This window comes from Sphaerodactylus townsendi, linkage group LG01, assembly GCF_021028975.2.
Source record: "Sphaerodactylus townsendi isolate TG3544 linkage group LG01, MPM_Stown_v2.3, whole genome shotgun sequence".
In the NCBI taxonomy this organism is placed as follows: Eukaryota; Metazoa; Chordata; class Lepidosauria; order Squamata; family Sphaerodactylidae; genus Sphaerodactylus; species Sphaerodactylus townsendi.
In genome coordinates, this window is record NC_059425.1 from 112,270,037 (window position 1) to 112,297,706 (window position 27,670).

The 27,670-nt window shown below is 39.7% G+C and overlaps 1 protein-coding gene across 18 annotated transcripts in view; it reads left to right on the forward strand.

The window, feature by feature from the left end:
- Nucleotides 1-27,670, forward strand: part of PTPRK (protein tyrosine phosphatase receptor type K) — a 482,195-nt gene that overhangs the window by 427,237 nt on the left and 27,288 nt on the right. For 4 of the 18 annotated variants that reach the window (XM_048490928.1, XM_048490954.1, XM_048490945.1 and 1 more), the window contains exons 14-20: nt 554-692; nt 5,814-5,843; nt 14,418-14,578; nt 20,466-20,501; nt 22,660-22,671; nt 25,605-25,789; nt 26,787-26,874. In XM_048490928.1, coding sequence (XP_048346885.1) covers nt 554-692; nt 5,814-5,843; nt 14,418-14,578; nt 20,466-20,501; nt 22,660-22,671; nt 25,605-25,789; nt 26,787-26,874 — 651 coding nt within the window. Of the gene's footprint in view, nt 1-553; nt 693-2,086; nt 2,129-5,813; nt 5,844-14,408; nt 14,579-20,465; nt 20,502-22,659; nt 22,672-25,604; nt 25,790-26,786; nt 26,875-27,670 lie in introns of all 18 variants that reach the window. The other 14 variants (XM_048490937.1, XM_048491058.1, XM_048490988.1 and 11 more) reach the window with 9 other exon arrangements.

The window sequence follows — 27,670 nt, forward strand, 5'->3', positions numbered from 1 at the left end:
CTGACAAACAGGGCAAGGATTTTGATGTCCAGCTGTTCCACAGTTCTTTGACAACAAAAGGTGGAAATTATCACCACTGTGGTGTTACACTGATGTCCAATCAGGCACCAGTGCAGGTGGGAGCACGCTGGTGCATTTCCAGGGTAAAGCCAATGTTAGTTAGCTTCTACACGGACTTTGCAGCCAGATATGCCGCAGCCTGAAGCTTAGAGGTACACCACCCGAAAGAGTAGCAGTAACTCCATTTAACCCTGGAGGGCTTTCTTGCAGCAGGGATTTCTGTGTTTTTCCTGCCTCCCCATACTGCCAGAAAGTCCTCTGGATGTGGTGGGGCAGTGCAGCAGTGGGACCATCCCTGGCCACCTCGGGCTATGGATGACCTGCCTAGTCTCTCAGGTTCTTTCCTTTGCCAAACAGTGAATCTATTTAATGTTCATCCCTGTTCAAAGGGTTCTGTGTGCAGACCTGGCTGTTCTTCATACATTCCTTTTGTTTGGGACAGTGATCTGTTCTGACCAAGACGCTTGGTATAAGTTACTTTTGTTTCTTTCAGCAGCAGCAACAGAAGAACCAGAAGTCATTCCAGACCCAGCCAAGCAAACAGACCGTGTTGTAAAAATAGCAGGAATAAGTGCTGGAATTCTAGTTTTTATTCTTCTCCTCCTCCTTGTCATATTGATTGTCAAAAAAAGGTAGGTATTTTAGATTTGACACTTAACATTTTTCAATCTTGTCAAGTAATCTAAAAAAATTATTTCGCAGATCATTTCATGTCAGGGGTGATCATTCTTATTCTGAATTATGGCGCCTATGGCAAGTAAGTTATATTGTAGATACTGTTACCAATATCCTGGTGGATTCTCCTATGAGTGAACTCCAGATTTCTAAAGATCAGTTTCCCTGGAGAAAATGGCAGCTTTGGAGGGCCAACTCTACAGCATCAAATCCCTGCTGAGTTCCCTCCTCACTTTGAACTCCATCCTTCCCAGCGTTGTCTTCCAAATCTCTAGAAATCTCAATCCAGAGCTGGCAACCCTAAATGTTGGAACCAGTATAATCCTGGTTTTTGCTCAAGTATAATGTTATGAAAAGTAAACAGACATGGACAATACATTTATGTAATTAATATTAATTTACTATCCCATCTGTTCTACTGTAAGGCTTAGGACAATCTTTCTCTTTAAACAGCCTTAATGAGCTGTAGCCATAGTGTCTGGAATAATATATTATGGATTTTGTTACCTTCGCCTACATCTTTGATAATGTTGGAAAGTAATACTTAAAATCACATTACATCACCATAAATGTTCCACTGAGTTATAAGTATGGAAATCTAACATGTTGCAACAACCTATTAACTGATACCTGAATAGTCATTTTTTTCTTTGGCATTTCTACAAGTTTGACATAAATCAATAGCGCCATCTTCTGGAATAGTGGAGAATAATTTTGAATGCTCGTGTTGAACTACTTAATTGTTGTTTTAATAACATTTAACTTACAAATGTCACTGTTAATTTGACATAAACTTTCATAATCAGCATTTAAAAACTGAGAGTCAATCAACTAATTAAAACAAGCCTTTCAGATTTCCCTGTGTTTTTCCCTTCGGTCCTTCGATCCCTTCTGATGTACAAATTTAGTTGCTTTTAGGAGTGCTTGGACATATGAAGCTGCTTATACAGCGTGAGTCCCTTTACCCGTGTACTGTCTGCTCTAATCAGCAGTAGTTCTTCAGGATCTCGGTTAGAGATCTTTTCATGCCCTGCCAGTCATGCTCTTTCAATTGGAAATGCCAGGGAATAAATTTGAAGCCCTGCACATGCATCCAAGTACATTCTCAAGTACATTCTCTACTACTGAGCTGTTGTCTTCAAAGTTGTGTGCATTGCAGGGATTTTTAAAAAGAAATCTAGAAAAGAAGGATATGTTTGTAATTGTCTTTTGTTAAAATGAAATAATTTTTCTTGCCATTTTGCGAAGTTAGAAACACATTACCGTTATGCCTGAAAATCATATCTCTGTCTTAATGATTTCCATTAGAACTTTTTTTAATTTATTGCCTCTTTACAATTACCCCCTGGAGATATATAACTTGGAGAAGAAGCGTCTGCATTAGAAATATTAGGTATGCTTATTCTGTGTTAGTTAGATGCATATGTGATTTTTCCCAAGTGTTTTCATTTTTTTTTCCTGTTTGTGTACCTCTGTGCTTAAGAATAAACACACATGCATAGGCTAATTCTTGTTGAAATAAAAGGAAAAATTAGAAATGTAAGCAAGCTGAGGTGCAGAACAGACTTTCCAGATGGATCACTTTCCATCTAAACATAATAAATCATTAGGATACTTCATTGGGAAATGTCCTGAAGTTTGTGTATATTATCATTTAGTATACAGTCTCCTGGTTTTTGACACTTAGCCGCTTTGCTATCATATATTGGAAAGGATGGGGTCTCCCATTACCATCTGTGTGCATAGTAACGTGCCTATGGCTACATGCACAGTCCCTAGATTCTTCTTTTCCTTCTCCTGAACAACCTCCTCCCCTCATACTTTGGAAACATGCATTGAGGGAATGGTTATTTATATAACAAATAGGGGAAGATGAAATATTAACATACGAACCAGCAGTTCACAGATTTTACAGGCTTTTATATACAGAATGGGCTATGCTTACAAGATCTATCAGATGTTATGTCTAAATTCTGGAGAATTTCATCAGTTATCCATTGAACGTTTATTATGAGAAACCTTAAATGTGTGATACAGAGCCCTACTTGACCAAAATCGAGTTTACTGGTGACAGTAATTTCCTGTCTCCAGCTTCCATCACCCCTTTATGAATGCTCAAGGTGTCCATGTTTGAGGACAATAGTTGCAGAATAAGAGTATTGTAGCAAAAGGGTACTATAATTTAGACTAGTTGCAGATCAGCATTACATATTTAACCATACTTGTATATTTTCAGAACTATGTGCCTTCTCACCTCGTTTGTCACCTCATGAATGAGTTCCATGTCTCTGTACTTTCTGTCTTGAATGTATTAAGCCATGCATAGAATGTAGACAAAAAAATTTATTGTACAATTCTAGTTTAGCTAAAAAGGCAACAGATATATCTCACCTAAATATTAAATTTACTAAGTCATTCCCATCCTTTCCTGAAATTGTCTCTAGGAAACTGAAGAAAGAGTTCCATGCAAATTTTCCATCTCCAAATTCACTGAAATGAATTCAGATTTATCTTGCATTGAATCCATAGCATTCCTTCCTCTGATTTGTTAAGAAATACATCTTTTCAGTTGCTTGATAGACTAGCCACATCAATATAAAACCTCTTATACCAAAGCATGAAACCCCCAGCCTGAAACGCCAAGTAGCAAAAGATGTAATTTAGCCCTAATTCACATTATGTTAAACTTAATCCTGTTGAAACTTTAATTATTAGTATTTTAATTATAATAGCTTAATTGGTTATCTATTATAATATTTAATGTTTCATTTTTTCACATATTTTAGACCCCCCCCCACACACACACACACACACCAAATGTGGACCATTTTATAAATTAGCCTTTGGATAAAGTCATTTAGAATAGCAAATGCAAGAGCCAAATGCACAACTATGTTGAAATAGTTGAGTTAAAATGTGTACAAAACAGGCTGATATGACACATGCTACATGACACTTGCATGTTTGCCTGTTGGATCTGCCTGTTAAAAATTCTTCGGATTATCTTATCCGAAAGCAGAGAATCCTAGAAGGGATAACAGTGAAACATTCAGGGAAGGAGAAACCACTGACCTATCCATTACTTATCTTTAGTTTTTTTATTTCCTTTCCTGGCCTTACCCCTCCCTACGGTAGAGCCCTGTTCATATGCTGCAGTGGACACACATGCAACCTGCATGCACATGTATAAACCTGTTTGTAAAAAGAGAGCCAACTGGTAGTCACTTTATAAGTGAAACCACAGACTAGTTCCTGGATTAATGTGGAGTGTAAATCACCTAGTTAGCTCTATGTGTGTTAGGGTTGCCAACTCCAGGTTGGGAAATTACTGGACATTGGGGGTGGAGCCAGGTAAGGGCAGGCTATGGGGAAGGGAGGAATCTCAATGGGGTACAATGTCCGAGTCCACCCTCCAAAACAGCCACTGAGTTGGACTTTGGTCTCTGGAGATCAGTTGTTGTTCTGGGAGATCTCCAGGCCCCACTTGAAACTTGGCAGCTCTAAGAGTGGTGAATTGTACATGTGTCCATTGTAACTTGTGAACAGAACTGTGATGGGCAAATAGCAAATGTAGATAGAGAATGAATCACCTAGCAACCTTTTCCTTCACTGACTGTCTGACTACAGTCCTTCATAGCTTTTTCCCTCTCTCAGCGTGAGAATCTGCAAAATTCCTTTCAGGCAGATCCAGGCTGTTCTCATATGGTAATACGTACCCTGCCTCTCAGCATTCATCAACTGACCACTGCCTAATGGCAAATTTGGTGGGACAGAATTTATTACACTGTACATCTGTGGCCTTAGTTGGGGTTAGGGCTCTAAATTAATCTATCTGCCTGTGAATCAGGGGAATATGTCCTTTTGTCTTACATGAGGAATGTTTTTCCTATGCTTCCCTCAGCATTCCCATGCTTCCCTAATTGAATTACATTGGAAATTGAAGTTTGAATCTTAAATGCTTAGTATACTTCTAGGTGCTATATAAATAACTATTGGCAATCATTTCTATACATACATATTGATGGTTCCATCATGTGGTATCCCTTTTGATACTCTCAAGCCTTGACAACATTTCTATAAAGATCAGAAAACCATTTGCTAATTTCACATGTGTTTAATGATTCTTATGCATTGACACAGATTTCCAAATTTGATTTGGGGGTGGGATTAGCATGTTAGGAGTTTTGTGTGGTTTTACAAATAAGAAGTGTCCTATGTGTTGCCTGATCATTTTGTACAAACTGATTTAAAGCTGAAGTGGATGAAACTCTATTAGCTGTTATAGAGTTTTACAAAGTAATTGAACTGCATAAGAAAAGGGATACTGCATCTCTTGAATAGCAAATGCTGTTTTTATTTTTCTCCCATTATTGAAATATTTCTAAGTGTACATCATTTCCTTCCATTTGTTTGCTTTCCATATTTTTAATGTTAAGCATGCATATATCAGCATTTCCACTTGGAAGATTTAAAAAGAGAAAATTAGGTTTGGATTCAGCAGCTGTGCGTGTAAACGTAGGTGCAATATACACACACACCTGCTTCATAGAGAACAGAGTACAAGATTTGATATGATGTGTGTACAGGATGTTGCCAGTCATGCTTACACCTGTATACCTGTAAGTAGTAACTCTTGCTGTTTAATAACCAAGTTCTACCATAGCAAACTTTGCAGTTTGTAGTTCAAATATTTAAAAAACAGATGGAGAGCACAAGACCTCCACACAGCTGTTATTTATGTCATGACATTTAGGTAGTTCTCCGTCATTACATTTATGCTGACTTGCATGTTAAAAATTCATAGTTCATTTAATTTCCTTTTTTTTCAACAAATAAAGTGTTAGCATGTTATTTTTTTCGTGATCGCCTTCTAATACTGAAATCATTTTTTCTGTGATAGTGTATTTTTTTAATTGCATGGCACCGTAAGGCTAATCAGTGCATGAGCAAGTTGTAATCCTAACATGAGTTTTTAATTTTTTTAAACGCACATTTCTCTGCTTTACTGAATGTGACAGAGTCACGCTTTTCATTCACCATTGCTTCTCTTTTTCCACCGTCTGTGATTTGCTTGCCAGGAGGAGCTACTATTCTTACTCCTACTATCTGTAAGTAGAAATGGGTGACTTACTACTTTACATGTTTTGAAGATGCAGTATCCCTTTTCAAAAAAAAAGAATGAATAAAAAGTATTTTGCTGACATTTTTTAGGGAGCTTAACATTCTATTGTGGCTTTTGCTTTTATTTTTAAAGGGATATTGTATTCTAATTGAATTTTTTTAAACATATATTTTGTTTCTTTTGATATCACCCCATTTTAATTTGCATTCTAAAATCAAGTCTAGCTTTCATTTTAAAAAGGCATGCACTGAAGCAGTTAGCCCATTTTAGTAATAAAGAAAAAAGTCTCAGTCCTAACACACGACAGGGTGGAGGCCAACCCCCTCGGACAGTGAATTGGATGTAGCAGTTAAATTGAAAGAGTTTTTGGTTGGCTTGGTTTGGTTGGTTTTGGTGACAGGATAAGGCTCCACCCTCTTCTGGCAGAATCCTCCATGTTGAAAATAACATGGTGTGTCTGGGTTTCTGCCTTGGGTAAAATGGAAGCAGCACTTATTGCTTAGCTTTTCTCAGGAGCCCTGTGTGCAGTAATAAGACTGCCCTTCTCCCTTGGATGTCTCAGAGGTCAGCATGTTAAAATTCTGTGCGCTCTGCTCCTGGGGAGGAAAAAAACTGCCTCTTAAACTTCCTGTGTCTGCAACACGCTGTATCTGTCCCTCAATACCAAGAGAAAGACAACAGTGCCATATAGGTTTCTTGCCTTGTAGTAGAAAGGCGTGACCTAGCCTTATAGAAAACTGTTATTAAATGCGGATTTGTTTTTAAAATAAGGTCCTACCTGACACATAGATTCAGATAGTTATTTATGTATCACAGTAAATTGCCAGTCTCTGTGTACAGCATTACATGTCCGTGAATGAATGTGCTCCTCCTAGAAATTCCTTGAGCCTTACCCTTCAGCAACAAATATATTGGTCTCATGCAGTCTTAATGTGGCATGTTTCTGAGCTCTGCAATAGAACTTGAGCCTTTCTGTGCAAATTAAAGTGTGATTGGGTTTGCTCACTATCAAAAGTTGAAGCTTGGCATCTTCATCTCAAATCTACCAGTGAGACAGAGAAAATGGGAGGAACACCCAAGTACAGCCATGCCAGCAGCCCAGTACCATCTGGCATGTTTCTCTGGAGCATGAATGTAGGGTTTCTTTCTGCTGTTCTGTGGCCACATTAAGGGGGTCCTGGCATCAGCTTTTTTCTTCAGATGCTTTTTTCTTCAGCTTCTTTCTTCAGATGCTTGGACATTAAACCTTCCTGTCTCTGGGGTGCTGTGTGGTTTCCGGGCTGTATGGCTGTGTTCTAGCTGCATTCTCTCCTGATTTTTTTGCCTGCATCTGTGGCTGGCATCTTTAGAGGATCTGATAGTAGGAAAGGAAAGCAAGTGGAGTATATATACCTGTGAGTAAAGGTCAATAGGTGAGGGTATCTGGAGTGGCCTGGCAAGTGAGTAACAATGAAGTGTAGCATGTGAGTAACAATGTTACACTTCATTGTTACTCACTTGCCAGGCCACTCCTATTCAGATGCCCTCACCTTTACTCACAGGTATATATACTCCACTTGTTTTTTTTCCTACTATCAGATCCTCTGAAGATGTCAGCCACAGATGCAGGCGAAACGTCAGGAGAGAATGCTGCTAGAACACGGCCATACAGCCCGGAAACCACACAGCACCCCAGTGATTCCGGCCACGAAATCCTTTGACAACTTCCTGTCTCTTGTTGAGGACAAAATTGGTGGTAGTTGTGAGGACATCCAGATAGCTCTTCAGCTGTCTGAAAATATAGTTTGTGTGTACGTGGAACATGAACAATTCAAACCAGTGATAATAACATTCTAGTGCGTACGCAGCATAATCAAAACAAATTGTAACATAATGCATGTGTTGTCCTGAGTTGAGTTTCACTTCAGCAGAACTGAATCAGTAACGATTGTTGGTAGAAAGTGCCAACAAGTCACAGCTGGCTTATAGCTACCCCATAGGGTTTTCAAGGCAAGAGACCAACATAGGTGGTTTGCCATTGCCTGCCTCTGTGTAGCAACCCTAGACTTCCCTGGAAGTCTCCCCTCCATGTATTAATTATTGATGACTTTGCTTTGTTTCCAAGGTCTGAGGAAACTGGACTGGCCTGGGTAGTCCATGTCAGAGATTAGTAATGATCATCTAGACAAGATTTTTTGTCTTTTACCTTTTCATGTAGAACAAAGCTATTGTAAACTGACTTGGTTTATGATGAATTACAATTCTCTTGTTAAGCAACAATTAGTGCAGCCTGAAGTAATTAAAGCAAGCTGGTTCATAAATGGGCATAACATCTCTCCTCATTCCTCTCTCCACCTCACCCAAATGCTTCCCTGAAGAGCCAACTGCATTCGCTTATGCAGGTGAAGCCTTTGATGGATAATGATGATCATCTATACTTGTCACCGTCTAATACAAATTGCATACCTTGCCTAAAAACAGATTGAATATGCTGAATTAGAGTTTCAAAGCTAAGAGGAACTAATGGTGCTAAACTACCCAGATTGAAAGGGAGAGAGGTACTGTTTCATTGAAACAATGCTGATAAATTAAACTCCAACAAGGAAGTACCCATCTAATAATGCATTCCCTGTTGCACTTTTAGTTTTTTAGCTATCCTTACTCATTTAAGTTATGTGTGGGAGTGTTCCTTAAGGTCTGCTTTCTGTAGATTACAATACCACAACAAGCCCTTTTCGAGGAGATTAACCTTCACAGTCAAGTAGCTACTGTGCTACTTTAATAATTTGTAAGGTTTAAAGTTCTGTTGACTTTTTTTTTTGCATGTCTTACATAGAAACCTGGTTACAAACTTTACTCTGAATACCAGAACTCCTCTTAAAATTCTGGATAATTTTTATGAAGTAAAGCAAAAGTTGCGCTTCAAAAGAGAGCTTAGTGGAATATAGAGATGTGGAATATAGTGGAATATAGAGCACTAGTTAGTTTATTATACCTTGGTTCTTTCCTCTCTTTCCTTCCCTTTAAGTTTGGAAGCAAAATAAATGAGAGATGTAGCATATAGAAAATGCTAAAATAATCTATCAATAAATAATCTATCAATGGGGGGGGGGGATCATCAGCACTATAAATGCCTTGCACACTGTGCCAGGGTTAAAAAGCAGTAATAAATTTGTATTTTAAGTTATTACTATTCCATTTAATATACTTTTTAAAAGTTCTTCTCTACAGCTCTCAGTAGCAGATCGGGGGGAGGGGGCAGTTAACCCAGGCGCCACTTTAAGGCATCACATGGGGGATGCCATTGGGCCGCCCCACATCCTGACAAAACCCTTTTGGGTTTTGCAGGGTTGCAGTGGCAGCCGGTTGCTTTTCTGCCCCCTCCAACTCACAGGAGAGGCTGAGAGTGAAGCAACAAGTTAGATGAGTTTAAGCACTGGGCAGTGCCTGACCAGCCACTTAAGTCGACTGGGCCCTCACTCGTGGGGGGGCAGATTACTTTGTTGGAATTGGACTTCCACAGGGCTACTTCTTCACCTGGCTTGCCCGGTCTTCTTTCTCTTTTTTTCTGGGGCAAAGCTGAAAGAAGAAACAGGAAAAGGAAAGAAGAGTGACAAACTGGTTTCCTAAAGAGGTGTAGCATCACCTCTGTGTTTTTTCAGAAGTGATGTTACTCTAGTTCCAGTAGCCATCACTCCCTGGGTTTCCAGTGGTTGCCAGATTCTACTTAGTGCCTACCAGGTGTTTGTAGAAAGTGGAGTCATGTGGAGCTGATGTCCAGCAGGGCTTCGTCTTCCTGTGGCAGCCATTTTTTGGTTACACCAACTACCTTATGTTATAATTCCAAAGATGCTCACAGGCTTTGAAAGGTTTGGAACCCCTGATTTACGATCTACGAATCCTTGAACACTGAAAGGTACCACCACAGAATTTACTTCATGCCATGTTCCTAAATGCATAGCAAGATGATGGGTATGACTTACAAGTATCTGAAACAAACATTAACTCCTATCCATCCTTACTTGGTCATTACTTTATTTATTCTATTCTTCTCCTAGGGATAATAAACATCTCGGTTGTCTTCCTTTTGTCAACCTTTCTAGCCTACATTGCCAACTGCAAACAATAGTTTCCAGTACCAATTGTCATTACAGCTAGTGTAACAATAGATTAGCTTTCTCGTGTTCTAAACATTTAATTTCATATGCTCTGAACTCTAAACAAAAATTCGAAAGCTCCATATTACTAACAAATTGAAAATAATCTTGTCCATACCTAATTCTACTATGCAGTACCTGCCTTTTATAGACACCACTGTTCATCTACTGCAAGAATAGTCAGAAAATGTGCAATAAAATTAATTTATTTTAAAGGCTGTTTTTAATCTGGTCACTAGGTTTATATTACGTTGCTGTGCAGGCTTGAGCCTGTGTATTCAGGAGTACATCCATGGAATTCAGTAGGCCTTTCCAATAAAAGTGCTTTGAATTGTAGACCAAATGACTTTGAATAACCACAAGGTTAATACACTATTTGGCTTGAGCAGGTCTTAGTTCTGGGACCACAGTGCTCCTGTATCTTGGTAGCTGTGTCTAGGTTTTCATAGACAAAAGCTAGCAGGAGAAATATTCTAGTTAGATGTGGGACATACTTGTGTCACAGTCAACAGACATGCATTTAAGGATTTAGGTCACATCATGTCTTCTGGTCAACATCAAGACACAGTTCCTTTTCTGTATAGGTGAAACAGGATAATATGGATACCTTAGTACACTTACAAAGTCAACATGTGTCCATTTTTTCAACTGTACAGTATCGATTACGTGTTCCTTTGTTTATTAGATTTGTAGGCCGCCCTTCTCTTCAGCAGAGTCAGAATGGCTCACAACAAGCAATATCACAATAATAAAACAAATCACATTTTAATATCAATTTCAAATTCTCAGCATCCGAATTAATAGGAATAAAATCAGTCAGAGGGAGGGAACAGATCAAAAGGGGATAGGAAGGACATGGGTCAAAGGGGAGGCCAACTAAACTGGACACTGTTGCTGCTCTCAACCCTAGATGTGGTGGAACAGCACCCTGCAGAATTGAACCAAATACCACAGGGCCTGAGTATAATTTAAAAGAGTGTTCCATTAGGCCAGGGGCAGAGCTGGTTGAGGACAGCCGGACATTTGTCAAGCTTGGGAACACCAGTAAGTTGTTATACACAGAGTGCAATGCTCTTTGGGAAGTGCGAGGTGTATTGGGAGAGGCAGTCTCGCAGATGTAAAGGTCTCAGACCATTTAGGGCTTTAAAAGTTAATACCAAGTACCTGAACCATTAACCTGATCCTGTTTTCCTGCTTGAGCCAGTGCAGCTTATGTAGCAATGGTTTGATAGGTTCTCTCCACAGTGTGCAGCTGCATTCTGAACCAGCTGGAGTTTCCAGAGCAGAGTCAAGGGCATAGAGCAATTTACAATAGTATAGTCTGGAGGTGACAGCTCGATGTATTTCTGGCCAGGATGGGGCGGGGCAGGTATGATGCCAGTTGCTTAGCCTGGTGAAAATGAAAAAATGCCCATTTGGTTACAATTTGTGACCTGTGCCTCCATGGAAAGGGAGGCATCCAGGATCACACCCAGACTCTTGATGGCCAGCATAGGTGTCACTTGCACACTGTTTATTGCTGGGAGCTTGCATCCCATTCCTTTGTCATCCCCACCCCCACCCCCCAGTCACAGAACTTCCGTCTTTGATGGATTTAATTTCAGCAGACTCTGTTTCAGCCATTTCACCATGGTCTCTAGACAATTGGCAAATATATTCAGGGCAGCATCTGGCTAGCCACTCATCAACAGGTACAACTGGGTGTCATTAGCGTACTAATGACAACCCAGCCCAAAAACTCTGGATCAGCTGGGCAAGGGGAGTATGTAGATATTGAATAGCGTCAGGGAGAGGATTGCCAATTCTGGGACGCCACTCACCCCTGGGTGACATGGCACTGTCCTCTTTCCTTGTGCAAGCCTTTGTCCCTGATCCTTGGGAAATGAGAGCAGTCACTGCAAGGCTGTCCCATATATACCATTTCCATTAGGCAGTGAGTCAAAAGATTGTAATCAGCTGTGTTAAACACTGCTCTCAGATTAAGTCATAACAGCAGCACTGACCTGTCCTAGTTCAGATATTCCAGAGATTGTCTGTGAGGGCGACTGGAGCCATCTCCATCCCATATGTCAGGATGGAAGCCCAATTGCAATGGGTCTAGGGTTGATGTGTCCTCTACAAATATCTGGAGTTGTTCTTTGGCTCCTTTCCCTACTATCTTGCTGAGGAACAGAAGATGTGACGCTGGGTAGTTGGATGGATAGAGAGGATCCAGTGATGGCTTTTTCAAGAGCAGCCTTACCACCACCTCTTTCAACCCTCCTGAAAAGACCCCAGGGATAGACTGATAATGTTCCTCAGGGGGCCTGAACACCATCACCACTGGCTTCCACTAGCCATGTTGGACATGGGTCTAAGGGGCAGGCGATAGGCTTCCCTGCCGCCAGGATCATGTTAACATCAGACTGGGAGAGATGAGTCCTCCAGTTCTCTAATTGTATCAACACTGGTGGGAGGGTCATGGCAGAGCAACAAGGAAGAATCTTGCCTTACAGCTAATTGCCAAATTCCTAACATTTGGAGATCCCTCAGTGAGGGCAGCCAAGGATCTGATCACCCTAAACAATTGTGCTGGATGGTGGCTAGCAGATGCGATGGAGGTTATGTAATATTCTTTTTTGTGGGCCTTACCACCATTTAATAGGATCCCATAAATGTCCTATAAAATGTTCTTTCTACTTCATCAGGATTCTCCATCAAACTCACTCCAGCCATCTAAGCCTCCACTTTTTCCTCCTTAGTGCCAAGGTATACCAGTGGGCCAGCTGTTGTTAAGAATATTTACTTCATGTGTGCTTTATTAATATATTAGTATACAAACCTGTAATTGTTACACAAGACATTGTGATAAATTATAACGACACAATATATTTCATGTAGTAGAAATATACTCTTGATCTGCAACATTTGTATCAAAGTGATACTATTGTATACTCTCTTTAATAACAATGTAGTTGAGGTGGCATTCTTAATTGCTTTCTTATATAGAAAATCCTACTGATGTGTTTTACCAGTATTTGGCTACACAAAGGACAGCATAAAGAAATTATTTTAGGGTAGGGCATGACCTGTCATTCACCTTCAGGTAGCATTATGCATTCCCAGTTCCACTAAATGCCAGCCATTGTGTACAGTTTGGCATTTACCATGAGATCAGCGCCTTTACTTTACAGCGCTGTTACTTTACTTGAAAGAGTTTGATAGATTCATGGATTGGAATCATTCAGACGTGATGCCAAGCCATGTTGTAGGTCTATGTGAATGCAATCTTTGGTTCTTCCTTTCACATAATAACAATTGATTGTTTTACTTTGGAATAGTCAGTTACTGAAAAAGTTACCCAATTTGTTGAATTGTTGTTTTCTGATCAACCAGTCAAATTGACGTGCTAAAATGGAAGTTCTTAATTAACTGCAACTTCAGAAAGATGAAGAGGAAGGATCATGGGAACCAGGGCTTGTTTACATAGTGTTAAAGCATGGTTTTCCATTATGGCTTTGTTTTCAAAACAGCACAGAATTTTTTGGTATATAAAAAACAGTAGTAGCACAGATGTGAGAATTCCACTTTCTTTTTACCATTTAACATGTATGCTACAAAAAATTGATGTATGATCAGTGAGTGTGAAAAATGACCTTAATATGCAGAGTACTATATTCCTTTTGTTGCTGTTGTTTCTATAGGTTTGGCAGTATAACATGTAGAAAATGATAGATTTCCTCACTGCCAAGAGGATTAGAGAAATTAATTAGCTGATGTCAAATTAAAATATATAGATGCAGCTTGGAATGGACAGTATGATTACATGTGCAGGTGTTTCGTTTTATTAAAAATGCAGGGTTTTCTCAACTAATTTGAGTATGGGACATGAAAACAACAGGACAGGAAAACAATATTGGAGAGAAGAATAGAAACTTGCAAATGAAAATATTTCTGTAGAATATATACAACAGCGGATAAAAATGATGAAACAAGCGCAAGTTTAACTCAGTGATATTAACAAATCTGTACTGGCAATCATTAAGAGCAGCTTTGGATATTACAACATGGGCAGGCACCAGAGACATCATAGTGTGCTACAAGTACAGCAGTCACAACCTCACTTACTTTAACATGACTCTTCCTGAAATTATTGTGGGTTTGGCAGAACTGTGGCTAGAGCCAGGTCCTATGACCTGTTCATGCTACATATTTGTCCAAATCTTAACATTTTTACCTCTGTGAACATCACAGCAACACCAAATCTGTTGGCAGTACAAGTTATTTGCACATTTACATTACTTTGGATACTGTAATGTCTCTAAGTGTGACTAATCCATTCTGTTACCATTCTTTAGTTGTTTTGTTACTGTTCACTACGTAACTTATGATGTCTGATGATTTCTGATTCCTTTCTTTGGTTCTTTGTGTTTTTGGTTGGGCAGCAAACTTGCTAAGAAACGCAAAGATGCCATGGGAAACACCAGGCAAGAAATGACCCACATGGTGAATGCAATGGACAGGAGTTATGCTGATCAGAGCACCCTTCATGCTGAGGATCCCCTCTCGGTCACCTTTATGGACTCCCATAATTTCAGCCCCAGATGTAAGTGCTCTAGTGGCAGAGTTATTGTTGTTTGTTTTGTGGACAAAAGCTGTTATTCTCGCCATAATTTCTGTTCACCTAGCGCTTTAAAAACAGATTGAATTGTAAAGAGTTTGTCCCATAGGTTGCACTCTTGTAAGTGAAAGTTGGGGTAGATGTCAATCAAAGCGCATGAAAAGTGCAAACATTTCTTGTTGGACTCTTATTGCAAAAGCTTACTTTTCCTCTCAGAGTTTCTGTGTACTGACTGGCCTTTAATTTCTTTCTTCAAATTGCCTGCCTTTGTCTGATGTTTACTAGACTCAAAAACAAAACATGTAAGAATATTTTTTAAAGTATGTTCATAAGCTGTTATGAAACTTAAAATAAGCCATTAGAAGAGGTTATAGCTCTGTAGGATAGTTGTAGTCAAATTTTTAAAAGGTTTGCCATGAAAAACCAGAAACTTTCCCTAGCAGCAATTTTTGTCTTGGAAAAGTAGGGTCAGGTTCATTTCTTCTTAATTGGTGTGTATAGAACAGAAAATGCATATTAATTATTTCAAAATTAAATACTTTGTGAATGGAGTGATATTATCACTCACATGTATATAGGTTCCAAGAAATATCTATATTCATCACTAACACAAAAACCTGCTCATTTAGGCATATAGAACTTAGAAACCCAATACTTGTTAGACAGTTCTCTTTGTTGGTTAATTTCAGCAACTATATAATGATGATTTAATGGGATAATGTTTAAATACAGCAAGTTCTTCTGCTCAAGGTGCCATATTCGGTTAGTGTGAGATGCATTCTGTTGGTGCAAGGCTCGTCCCATCCAAAGATGCATCTTAGCCTGGTGACATACACCACTATAAGCTGAACAGGGTGGTTGGATTCAGTTCATGTACCTGTAGAAACCAACATACGTACTGCACAGGCCTGCTGCTGAGAGGTTTTTGAAGTTCAAAAAATGTCCAATGGTTCTCCAACCCGCTCTGCCATGCTGTTTCCCACCTTTTCCAGTATGATAAGGAGGGGTCCTTCCCTCTGTTTCTCTCTACTGCTTCTGCTGGAGTGAGCTATAGTTGTCAGATTTAGTAAGCAGCTCACAGTGGAGCAGGAGGGAGGATTTATTTACTAATTAAGACATTTAAATCCTGCCTTTCCTCTTGGTTCAAGATGACTTATAGTAATAATCAAAACATCCCCAACTAAAACCAAGGATAAAATAACAAGCCCCAAATCCTTCCCCTTCCCTCCCCTCTTAAAAGATGCCTGCTGTTGAAACCCCTTCAAATGACCTGGGCTCATTCCGCACACACAGAATAATGCACTTTCAAGCTGCTTTCAGGGCTCTTTGAAGCTGTGCGGAATGGCAAAAACAGTTGTGAAAGCAGCTTGAAAGTGCATTATTTTGCGTGTGCGGAATGAGCCCTGGCTAACAGGCAGGCCTTGCAGCACCTCCTGAAGTTCTCCAAGGCCTGGGCCCCTTTCACTTCTTCAGGGGCCCATGCCACAGAGCTGCAGCCATGGAAAAAAACAGGATCTAATCGATGCCAAATGAGCTGCCCTAAGTGATGGGATAGCCGTAATTAGCACACAGGAACATATAAAAAGAGATGGTTCTTCAAGTGTGTGGTTCCCAGGGCATGAAGGGCTTTGAAGGTCACAACGAGCACCTTAAATTGTACTTGGAAACAGACTGGGAACCAGTGAAACTGTTTTAAAATGTTTGTGGTGGCTAGACAGTCAGGCTGATGAATTATGGATCAGTTGCAATTTCCAGGCTGTCTTCAAGGGCAGTCCCTTGTAGAGCATGTTGCAATAATCCAGCCGTAAAAGAACAGAAGCTTGGATCAGCACAGCCAGATCAGCTGAGTCTAGGAAATTAGACAGCTGGCAAATCAGATGCAACTGATAAAAGGTACTCCTTGCCACTTTGCCTTTCAAACTGCCAAGCATGGTTCATAAGTACCCCAAGCTCTTAATTTGCTCTAAAAAGCCAATGCTGTTTCATCTAGGACAAGTGGATTCAGTCCCTCTAGAACAGGGGTAGGGAACCTGCGGCTCTCCAGATGTTCAGGAACTACAATTCCCATCAGCCTCTGTCAGCATGGCCAATTGGCCATGCTGGTAGGGGCTGATGGGAATTGTAGTTCCTGAACATCTGGAGAGCCGCAGGTTCCCTACCCCTGCTCTAGAATATATGCCTACCCAACCAGCATTACCATTGTTTTGTCTGGGTGTGTAACTGCACAGGTGACCACTCAATGAACAACTGTTACAGGTGAGTGCAACCCTGTTTTCATCATTGTGGTATCTGTGCAGTCCTTCATGGAAGAGTAGTGAGTCTTAAGAAGATGGGTGTGAGATCTTAGTTGAACAGAGTCTACAGCACTTCCCTTCCCACTTTCGCTTTTCTTGTGGCATCTTTGTCCATCAAGTAATGCTTTGCCCAAAAATTGCAGTCTGAGAAAAAGCTTTATTTATACAGCTCAGGAAAAAAGATCCAAGCACAACATCATCCTCAAATACCAACTGACAGACCTGAGCATCTTCAGTTTCAACGTTTCCAAGACCAAACTTAACCACTTCAGGCCTGGCAAAAATTACTGGAAAAGTGATGGTTTCTGCCCTTGTATCTCCAGAGTATTGATCCTTAGAACCATTGCCTAAAAGGTTCAGCATGAACACAAACACCCAGAGAAGTCATTGTCCACTCTTGCCCGTTGTCATCCTAAAGACTTGGCTCCTCACAAACATGTTTGGAACAGATCCAGGACACAGTCTCTGTTAAAGAATACCCTCTGCATCTGGCTGCTCCCTGTAGTTGCCCCTTCCACCTCAGAAGGTGAAGTACAAAACTCAGAACCTCCTATCCCTGGTTGTCAACTCCACCCCTCAACTGCTGTTCAGATCCACCATCCCAGTTCAATCCAGCAGATTTTTATTTGATGTTACCCCAATGATCATATCAAGGCCTCCAGCGAGACTAACGACTAGGGTAGAGTCTATATGTTTACTTTGATTCCAACCAAGCAGAAGCAGGCCATTATTCTCTACACAACCCTGATGCTCTCCTGGATCCACATGAGGAACCACAATCTCTGTGTCATCTGGCTTGACTGCAACCTGCAGTCAATTAGAGAGCCAAATTATGCTGCTTTACCCTCACCCAGTAATGCTGTGCCAGAATCATCTATGCACTCCCTGAGCAAAGATGTCCACCTATATAATGAAAAATTCATCCAAATGGCTTGATCCCTCAAAATCAATACGTTTTATACACCTCCAAAGACCACAGGTCTGGTATTTAGAATTATGTATCCATGGAGCATAGGAACAGTCACTTTTTCTGTAATGGATGGCTTACTGGAAGTCACAACTGTACCTTGTTTGTGGCCTGCATTTACTGTTGCCCTCTGCTCAGCATATTGAGGATCAGTACAGAACCAAACTGGAAGGATGCTCTTTTCCTTTTTCAACACCTCACAGCTAGCTCCTTAGTAGTGGACCATTACTCCTCTGCTCTTGGTTTCAACATTCCCGGTAATCAGTGAATTATGATCTCCTATCAGCTCTTCCTCCTGGGTGGCATTGCACCTTACCTGGAAATGTTCCCAGATGACAAACGCAAAGTGGCAAAATTCCTGGACTTAGAGGTGGCAAAGCTGTCCAAACATCAAATATCTTTGACAAAGCACTAAGCTTACTGTGCAAACTGCACTACACTGGCACTCCCGGCTGACATCCGTTATGCTTACCAAATAAACTCATGACAGAATCAGACCTATCATTTGAAGGTATGAATCTTTTCAGTATCAACATCAGTGAGGTGCTTAAAAAATGAGAAAGGATAAACTTACAACTAAACCTTTAGGGGTGATCCTCTCAGTGCCTTCCACTCCTAAACCTAGGCTATCTAAAGATCATACTACTCTATATTTAAAGAAAGAGGTCATCTGATATCTCACCCTTTATATTCAAACAGGCCTCCCTACATGCCTGCCAATCAGCCATCTGCTCCACAAAGGACAAAGTTCTCTATTCCAAGGGGCAAAGCCAGATCTCAGCACCAAACCCCACCAAACTGTGAAGCAGGGCTTTTGGCAACTACAGCCCATACCTAGCAAATCAGCCAACAGTGGAACTGATCCGTCACAAACTCACTTGGGTAGGACATTTCTGAAGACCAATGGGTATATAGTATCATGACAGACATATATGTCATAAAGTTCCCCTCTTTTCCAACCCACATAGCTGGGACCAACAGCCTGTTAGCAGACTTTCTCAGCTGAACCCCCTCAGGGTCTCATGAATGGCAAATCAAATTCAAATCAGATGTATTATAATATGGTCATTGACCAGGAATAAATACAGATGGATAACTACATTATATACTTAAATACACTATACAGATCAGTACATTACTGGATTACATTTAATTAAAAACATCAACCCATAAAAACTTATAAATCCCTAAAAAAACAATAATCTCACAAATGGCAAATCAACTTGTTTTTTTCACCCTGTTATTCCATCATTAGGGAGTGCCAACAGTAGATTTATTTGCTGCCATATATTACCACTCAGAAAGTAAGAGAAAATGTTCTAATAATAAGGACAATACATTATAACGCTTATACCTTAGCATTTCATGCCCTGTTTATCTTGGTTTTTATTACTGTAGGACAGCTGTTAATTTAATAATATTGTAAAATATAACACCTCTACCAAGATAGGAGTCCCCAAACAAATGCATCATTGCCATCAATGGCCCACTGTCTTAGATGTTCCTGACTTGTTGGCTGCCATGTGCTGCTCTTTACAGTCCTTCTCAGAGTGAATGTATGGAATCTGCAGATTCTGGGTTTCTGATTTTTGTTTGCCCAGTATGGTTATTTTGGTCAGTTACAAAACGATTACTATAGTATTTGCCGTATGTATAGCAAGTATAGTGAATGTATTCTAAATAAAAATATCAATGGCTGCTAGTCATGATGGATATCTAGTTCCTTCAGGTCCAAAGGCAATATGACTCTTTATATCAGTTGCCTCAGAGCAGAGGATGCTGGATGCTGTTTCAGCCATTCTAGAGGTCAGCCACTGTTTGAACAGAATGCTGGACTTAGATGGGCCTTTGGTCTGATTCTGCATAGCTTGTGTTCTTATGTGTATATAGACCAAGATATGCAATTTAGCGATTGTAACTTTCTCTGTGCTTTGGTTACTCCAAATAGTGGATTGTTCTAAGGATATGTTTAGGCCCAGTTCAGGTAATTCTGATACTCTTAATTTAGTTACTTGTCCACACAAAGCAACCATGGAGTGGACGTAATGTCTGACTTGAAACAACTGCACAGATAGAAATGATGCATAAAATTAGTCATTCGCTAACATGCAATTTATTAAGCAGCTGAAGACTGAGAATCTCAATTGTTAAATGCTTGTTGATGTTTTACTTCCATCTAAGAAACTTGCTGATTAGCATCTCAGTTAATAGAACTCCACTTTATCCTATCTGTATGCTTTCAAATCAATCTTTTTTAGCTGTGAAAAATTCAGTGTGCATTTGGCATAGTACTAAGTTTCTGAAAGCAGCAGCAATTGCTTTCTAACTGTTCCAATTAGACTTTGGCAGCTGCACTGTCAAATCTACCTTAAGATTTACTCTGTGGCTGTAAAACAGGAAATGCTTTCAGATGTCCAAATTGATGCAATTAGGCTATTGCTTAAAAAATTGTGTATTATTGTTTCCAGTAAAGAAGGCTGTATAATTTTTGTTTACATTAACAAGATGAATAGATATTATGTGATTTCTGAAAAATAATTCTCTGTATTCTAATATATATACACACCAATTGAAGGTAATATATTTCTTCATGAGCTTTGTTTTCCCGCAGTGCCAAATGATCCACTTGTGCCGACTGCTGTGTTAGGTGAGGACCTAGTCCTTCTTCATCTTTATGGATTTCACTTCCTTGCATGATTCATAACTCTTATCAACAAAAATATTTTATTGGAGGGGCTTGTTTCCAATCAGAAAGATAGACCTGCTGAATATTCAAGTATGTGCAGCACTGTCTTCCTAGGGCTGCACCAAATAGTCAATTATTTCGGCACAGTTCATGGAAGACGTTCCCTTCCAAAGTATTTTGTGTTTTGTGTTCTTTTCAGCCTCAGTTTGTTTCTTACTTCAATGCCTTTTTTGTTTTCAGTTATATCATTCTCTGCCCAAGGATAATGACAATTTGTAACTGATTTGACTGTTTAAAAGCTGTCAAAGCAGCAGGGACTATGAGTAGTTTTAGTACTGCCAAGTAAAAGAGAATGGAAGGCTCCTAACAAATTTCACCCCTTTTTGCATTTGCCCTCTCAGAGGTCACCAGAAATGGAATGGTTCTTTGCCCAAAAACAATTCCTGTGTTTGGCTTAGCCGTGTAGTTTGCTGTCTCATTTATACTGCAGAATAGAAACAGTACAATCATTGAACTATTTAATGTGTTGTCAAAGGCTTTCACAGCCAGAATCAACTGGCTGTTACGGGTTTTCTGGGCTGTGTGGCCGTGGTCTGGTCGTTTTTGCTGCTAATGCTTTGCCTTCCTATGGCTGGCAACTTCAGTGGCATGTCACTGTGACCTACCTCTGAAGATGCCAGCCATAGATGTGGGTGAAACATTAGGAGCAAAAACTACCAGAACATGGCCACACAGCCTGGAAAACCTACAACAGCCAACTGAACTATTCAAATCTTATCTACATTCAATTTAAATTGCATGAATTCATTTACGTCCTTTGCCAACTGAACTTGCCTACATTACTGTTCAAATGTGACAGGTATTTTAGAATAATTCAGGGACTTTAAATAATAAATCTATGGGAATTAGAATAAAAATATATTATTAATGTGTATGCATGTGCAAATTTCATATATCCTTTATAGATAGTGATAGATTTTGAAGTCAGGTGGAGAGATTTTGTCCTGGAACTAAAGAATTAGGGTACTTGAAGCTTATAGCACACTCAGTGAGATGAATGGGGTTAGATACTGCTAATCTGTTCCACTGAATGAGCTGGGGGTTTTTCTCTCAGCAGTAGGTGCAGATTAGATACTGGAGGTGCTTCCAAAGAGAAGAGTCAGGGGCTGAAACAGATCAGCAAGATCCAAACCATTTTTTTTTCCTGTTTAAACATATCACAATCTCTGGAATAACGTGCCATGTGGTATGGCTGTGTTTGAGAAAGACAAGTCCAGAGCCCTGGATCTCCATAGACCTAGTGACCGTCCAAAGGTCTTCCATGGGCTTTGTGTATATGTGTTCAAAATCAATCCTCTTATCAAAATACTCTAGCTCCGGTTATTTAATTTAAAAAGTGTTTACAATCTTAGATGATAATACCCATCTTTATGTAATTTATAAAACCAAGCTTTCTGGGGGGAGGGGGTTCTGTCTCCTAGTGTTTTCCATCAAGAGGCCCTGTCATATAGTCTCTAAGCAAGCCTATTTGATGTGACATTAGAGCTATCAAACCCTCCAACTTGGTTAGGTGAAACAAATCTTTTGACATCCAAAGGTTAATCTGTTAGAACTTCAGTGAGACAGCAGCTGTGGAGAGCAGCCCCAGGGTAAAACTGAAAGACAGCCTGACAGTTTCTGTATGCATTCACATCACAGTATAGTTATCTGTTTTGTTCTCATTGACAAATATTATTTATGTGAGAAAAAAGAAGTACAGGTTCTAGCAGGGCTGGAGTTCACTGTAGCTATAGATGTATTAGACACATAATATTGCTCATTTGTCATTTTTATTTTAATATATATATCTGGTTTTTCCCTCCATTGCAGTCTCTAATATCAAAGTTTTCATAAGTTTGCATTTAAAAAGTACTTTATGTATATCATTTGAAATGTGTGTGTTTTTGTGTGGTGTTTAAAAATCACATGGTAATTTCTGGGTAGCCCTAAAATTGTAGAAGCTTTTTCAGTCACTACTGCTCTAAAGCTTCTGCAATTTTTAATTCAACAATTTTATAATATAAGGAGTACTTCATAAATGTTTGTTTCATTTTATTTTTTTATGCGGCAATGATTACAGTCCCTATTACTGGTAAGTATTTGAGAAGAAACTGTGTCAGGCTGCTAGTGAAACTATTTTTGTTGCAGTGTATATGTATTTATTTTATTTATTTTTACTTTTTCCATGTATACCCTGCCTATTAACAGGATCTCTAAGAGAATCTGAATGAAGAAAGAATGATATTTAAAGTGACTTTGACATGTTCATACTGTTACTTAGTTTAAAGAGGCACACATTGCTGCAGCTGAAACCTTGTGTGATAGTTTAAGGAGCTGGCTTGTTTACTTTATTGTAAGAATATTAGTGCCCTTCCAGCATATTAATTTAACTTTGATGCTCGTGTTCCATGTTTGGCATCAGATACTTTCATAGGTTAGTGCAGTCAAGTACGATTCTGTTTTGTTAGTGGGAACAGATCAGGTTGGAATGAGTAGGTTTTTGAAACCATAGTTTAGAATGAAAATCTTCTAGTTACAGATAATATTTCTATGTTGTCTTCCGCACGTTATAATATTAGTGTTAAATGACTGTCACATTGTAGTAGGAACTTAGGGACATTAGTATATAGACGTTTTTGCAGATGTGGAGTGAGGGGAAACTGCGCCCAGGGCACACGCACACCCAGAGGTGTAGCTAGGAAAAATGGAGCCCGGTGCAAAATCTGAGTCGTCCCCCCACCCCCACCCCCGTGGGTGGCTGCTGTGATGCTGGAATTCACCCCAAACAGCATCACTTTCAATGGTGTTTAAACTAGGGAGCCCAGATTCTCCTTTCAAATCCACCTTAAAGAGAGAATCTGGGGTCCCCAGTTAAAACAGCATTGAAAGTGATGCTGTTTTGGGGTGGATTATCGCCCACTCTGAAACAGCATCACTTCCAATGTTTAAACTGGGGGCCTCAGATTCTCCCTTTAAATCCTTGCCGAAGGGAGTGGATTCAAAAGGAGAATCTGGGAAAAATTGGGGGGTGCCTGCTGTCAGGGGTGCAATTGTTATGCTAGCAGCACCAAACTTTCAGGGTATCTTTAGAAGACTCTCCTGATGATACCACCCAGTTTTGGTGAACTTTGGTTGAGGGGGTCCAAAGTTATGGACCCTCAAAAGTGTAGCCAACATCTCCTATTAGCTCCCATTGGAAACAATGGGGGGGTGGGGCACCCCTTTTGGGAGTCCATAACTTTGGACTCCCTAAACCAAATCTCACCTAACTTGGGAGTATCATCAGGAGAGTCTCCCGAAAGATCCCTGAAATTCTGGTGCTGCTAGCCTAAAAACTGCACCCCCTGCAGGCCAAAATTTGAAAAAAAACCTAAAAATACAAAAAAAAATCTCAAACAAACCTGAATCTTTGTGCCCCCTCCCAGGTGTGCACCCAGTGCAATGCGCCCCCAGCCTCCTGGTACCTACGCCTCTGCACGCACCCTGTGCCCCTGCCACAGCGCTGCCCGCCTCACCCCGGAATGCTCCATCACACCCTCTCCACTGCCTGGCCACACCTCTGCCGTGGCTTCGCCTGGCCACACCCTCTCCACACCCTCTCCACACCCTCTCCTGCCCCATGGGCACTATGCCACTGCATTTTTGCTTTCAAAGTATTGTCGTGTGCAATAGAAATATTTGTATTTTTCTCTTCATTTTTACTCTCATTAGATAGTGTTAGTCAGGGTAGCTTGTGCCAGAAAGCAACTGGATTTTAGCTCCATCCTGCTAGCAAGGTTTATTCTAGTATTCATCCTGACAACATCAATCTTGTTTTGAAACATGTGTTTTGAAACATGTGTTTGTCTAAACATAGCAGGACTTTCCTTCATAGAAAATCAGTAGTTGGGCTTGGTGGTCCATGCTAGCCTGATCTTGTCAAGTCTCAAAAGCTAAGCAGGGTCAGCCCTGGTTAATAGTTGTATAGGAGACCACCAAGGAAGCTCATTGTTGCTACAAAATCAGGCAATAGCAAACCACCTCTCTTCTCCTCTTGCCTTGAAAATATGGGGTAGCCGTAAGTTGTCTGCAACTTGATGGCACTTTCCACTTGTAGTGATGCTTGAACAGTGAAACAAAGGTGCTAATATAATAGAGTTGATATGATCATACTGCATTGTAGACAGCTGTAGTATATCAGTCACATTAATTTTTGGTTAACATTTTACATTTCCCTACTAATAAATTTTACACAACTTATATTCCACACATCACCAACAGTGGACAGTGAGATGCCTTTAGAAGTCTACAGTCAGGGCATGACTGTGATGAATGTCATCTGACTCTTGAAATCCTCCATTCTTTATTATTGTGCATGTGCCTATGAACAGAATATATATTTCTAGTGTTTTCATATTATCAAATTAGGGTCATTCCATGCTAAGACCAGTTTAAATCAGTCCATGTCGCCACTCAGGGTGAGCTATTTGTAGGAAATGGTTCACCAGATGATCAAGTAATTTCTACTACATATTTCCAATGGTACATAAATTGATGTGACAGCTGTAATATATAAGGTGGTTCTAGACCCAAACAAAGTGATAGCTTGCTGGAAACATTTCATATTCATATGTAGCTAAGTGATCCTATAGAATATTTTAAAGATACTGAACCAGCCAATTGGCCCCAAAGCCCAGAAATAATGGAAAGCTATTACATATAAAAATAGTAGATCCTATGAACACTGTAATAATACAATACAACCTTCAGATCCAATCAAGGTATGTTCAGAATTGGGTTGAAGTATGAGCCTTTTCAATCTACTCATTTTGACTAAGGAGGCCAGCTCAGACTGTGATTTAGGAGTTTTCAACTGTGTGCTGTAGATTGATACACTTGAATCTACTTATAGAGTGCTTGTAAATTGTTGTCTACATGTTTCTTTGCAACCTTTGCAAAGTTCTGCAATGAGCTAATTTAAAACTGCTTACAGCAGTTTCACTATTATTGAACTTTGCTCTGTTCTCTGGGATTTTATAACCACAGATGAAAACCACAGTGCAACAGCAGAGTCAAGTCGCCTGTTAGATGTGCCTCGCTACCTCTGTGAAGGAACTGAGTCCCCTTACCAAACAGGCCAACTGCATCCTGCTATCAGAGTGGCTGATTTGCTGCAGCATATTAACCTCATGAAAACATCTGACAGCTATGGTTTTAAAGAAGAATATGAGGTAAAAATGTCAGTAGTTGCTTTGTAAGTGACTTAAGATGGAGAGGTCTTTTGAGAGTAGATATTCTTGTTTGCATTGAGGGTTCTTAATTACAAGAAGATTAAAATGAATGTTTAATGGGATTAAATTTTAAAAGGATCACTTCTCACTAAGACATTAATTAATGAAATAATCCCAAAGCGAACCAATGAGTTCCATTGCTTCAGGGTGCATAATGAAAAGCAAAAAGTCAGAAGAGGCCATTTCATACTGTAGTTGCACCTGCCTGCTAAGTGCAGTTAGTTTACAGGGAACCATTTCAGGAGCTTGAACCCCCGCATCCCACCCCCATCTCTGGGACAAACTGCTCAATTAAACCTATGAAACAGTCAGTTGGCATCTGCATTAATAAGAGCCTCCTTTAATCGATTTGAAATTGTGGTGAAAATCATCCAGTTTTCTTTTATTTCGTCTAATTTTGTGGCTGTTACCAAATGTGGAAAGTTCCTTGTTAAACTGTTATTTACATTCCAGCTGTATGGCCCATGATTTCTTCTCCTCATTTGTACACAACTGAATTACCTTTGTTAAGTTGGTACCCTTGGCAGAGGCAGCTTACAGGAATAATCACTGTCTGTCAGCGTTCATTAGTGATCAAAGTAGGGAAAGGGTTCCATAACAATACATGTAAACATCTATTTTTCACTCTTTCTCAAGTCATGAAATGTCCCACCAATTGTTCTGTGGAAAGTTTTTGTGTGTGAGAGCTCACTCAGAAAAGCATTTCCAGAAACATCACCATTGCCAATTAATGAGTACCTATCGACTTTCATTTTTTAAAAAAAGTTTGTTTTTTCATAGTATCATAAAAATAATGTTTACTGAGGTATATTTTATGCACACTTCACTAGTTTGTTTTAATTTTACAGTCTTACCTTAAATGTACTTCTCTTGAAAAAAATAGGAGTTCAAGAAAGGAATTTTGCTTAAGTGATGTGTGTTTCTCTTTTTTTAAAAGAGCTTCTTTGAGGGTCAGTCCGCTTCTTGGGATGTGGCAAAAAAGGATCAAAACAGAACAAAGAATAGATATGGAAACATTATAGCATGTAAGTTTATAGTTGTGGATATTTAATCATGTTGATAAATATTGTGGGTGTGTATATAATGAGTTTGCATAATATATGTAAATATGTCCACTTCCCCCCTTCTATAACATGTGTAAATAATACTGTGTATAATTTCTTTCTTAATCTATTTCATCAGTTCAAAGTTTCCAGCTTTTGTTATTTTTATTGTACTACTTTTGCCTAATGGATGGAACACAACAGTCCTCCAAGGAACGCTCTCTGAAAGTTGCTCATGATTTAGCTACTATAAGGTTAACTCAGGCCTGATGCAGTGAACTGTGAATAGTTCATGTTCACAGAACAAATCTCTTTCCCTACACCACCACTCTCCACCAATAACTTCCTGAAGCCTCCCAAAATTTTACTCAGTCAAGAGGAATGTGTTTCAAGGGGCTGCAGCAAAAAGAAGGGGGGAGGGAATCACTTTTTATAAGCCTTCGCTGCATTTATACAAGAGTTCAGTCAAAGGAGAGATGAGGATTTCTTCTCAAGCTGCATTCCACCACTCCTTGACTCTATCACAAATGCTCAGAAGCAGCCTTTGGGCTACTGCAGAGAGAAGGGAGAGTTGGAAAAGATCCACTCTATGCCCCCTCCTCTTCCTCTTCTTCATCTTTCTGGGTCTCTTACCATCTATGGGACCCGTTTTCTTTCCCCTTTTGGAAGGGTTTTAATGAGGGTTATTGCGGACATTGTTTGTTACTGATCGCTGCGCTTTAAATTGTTTTAATGTATTTAAGGGTTATTGTATATATGTGATTTATGTTGTTCACCG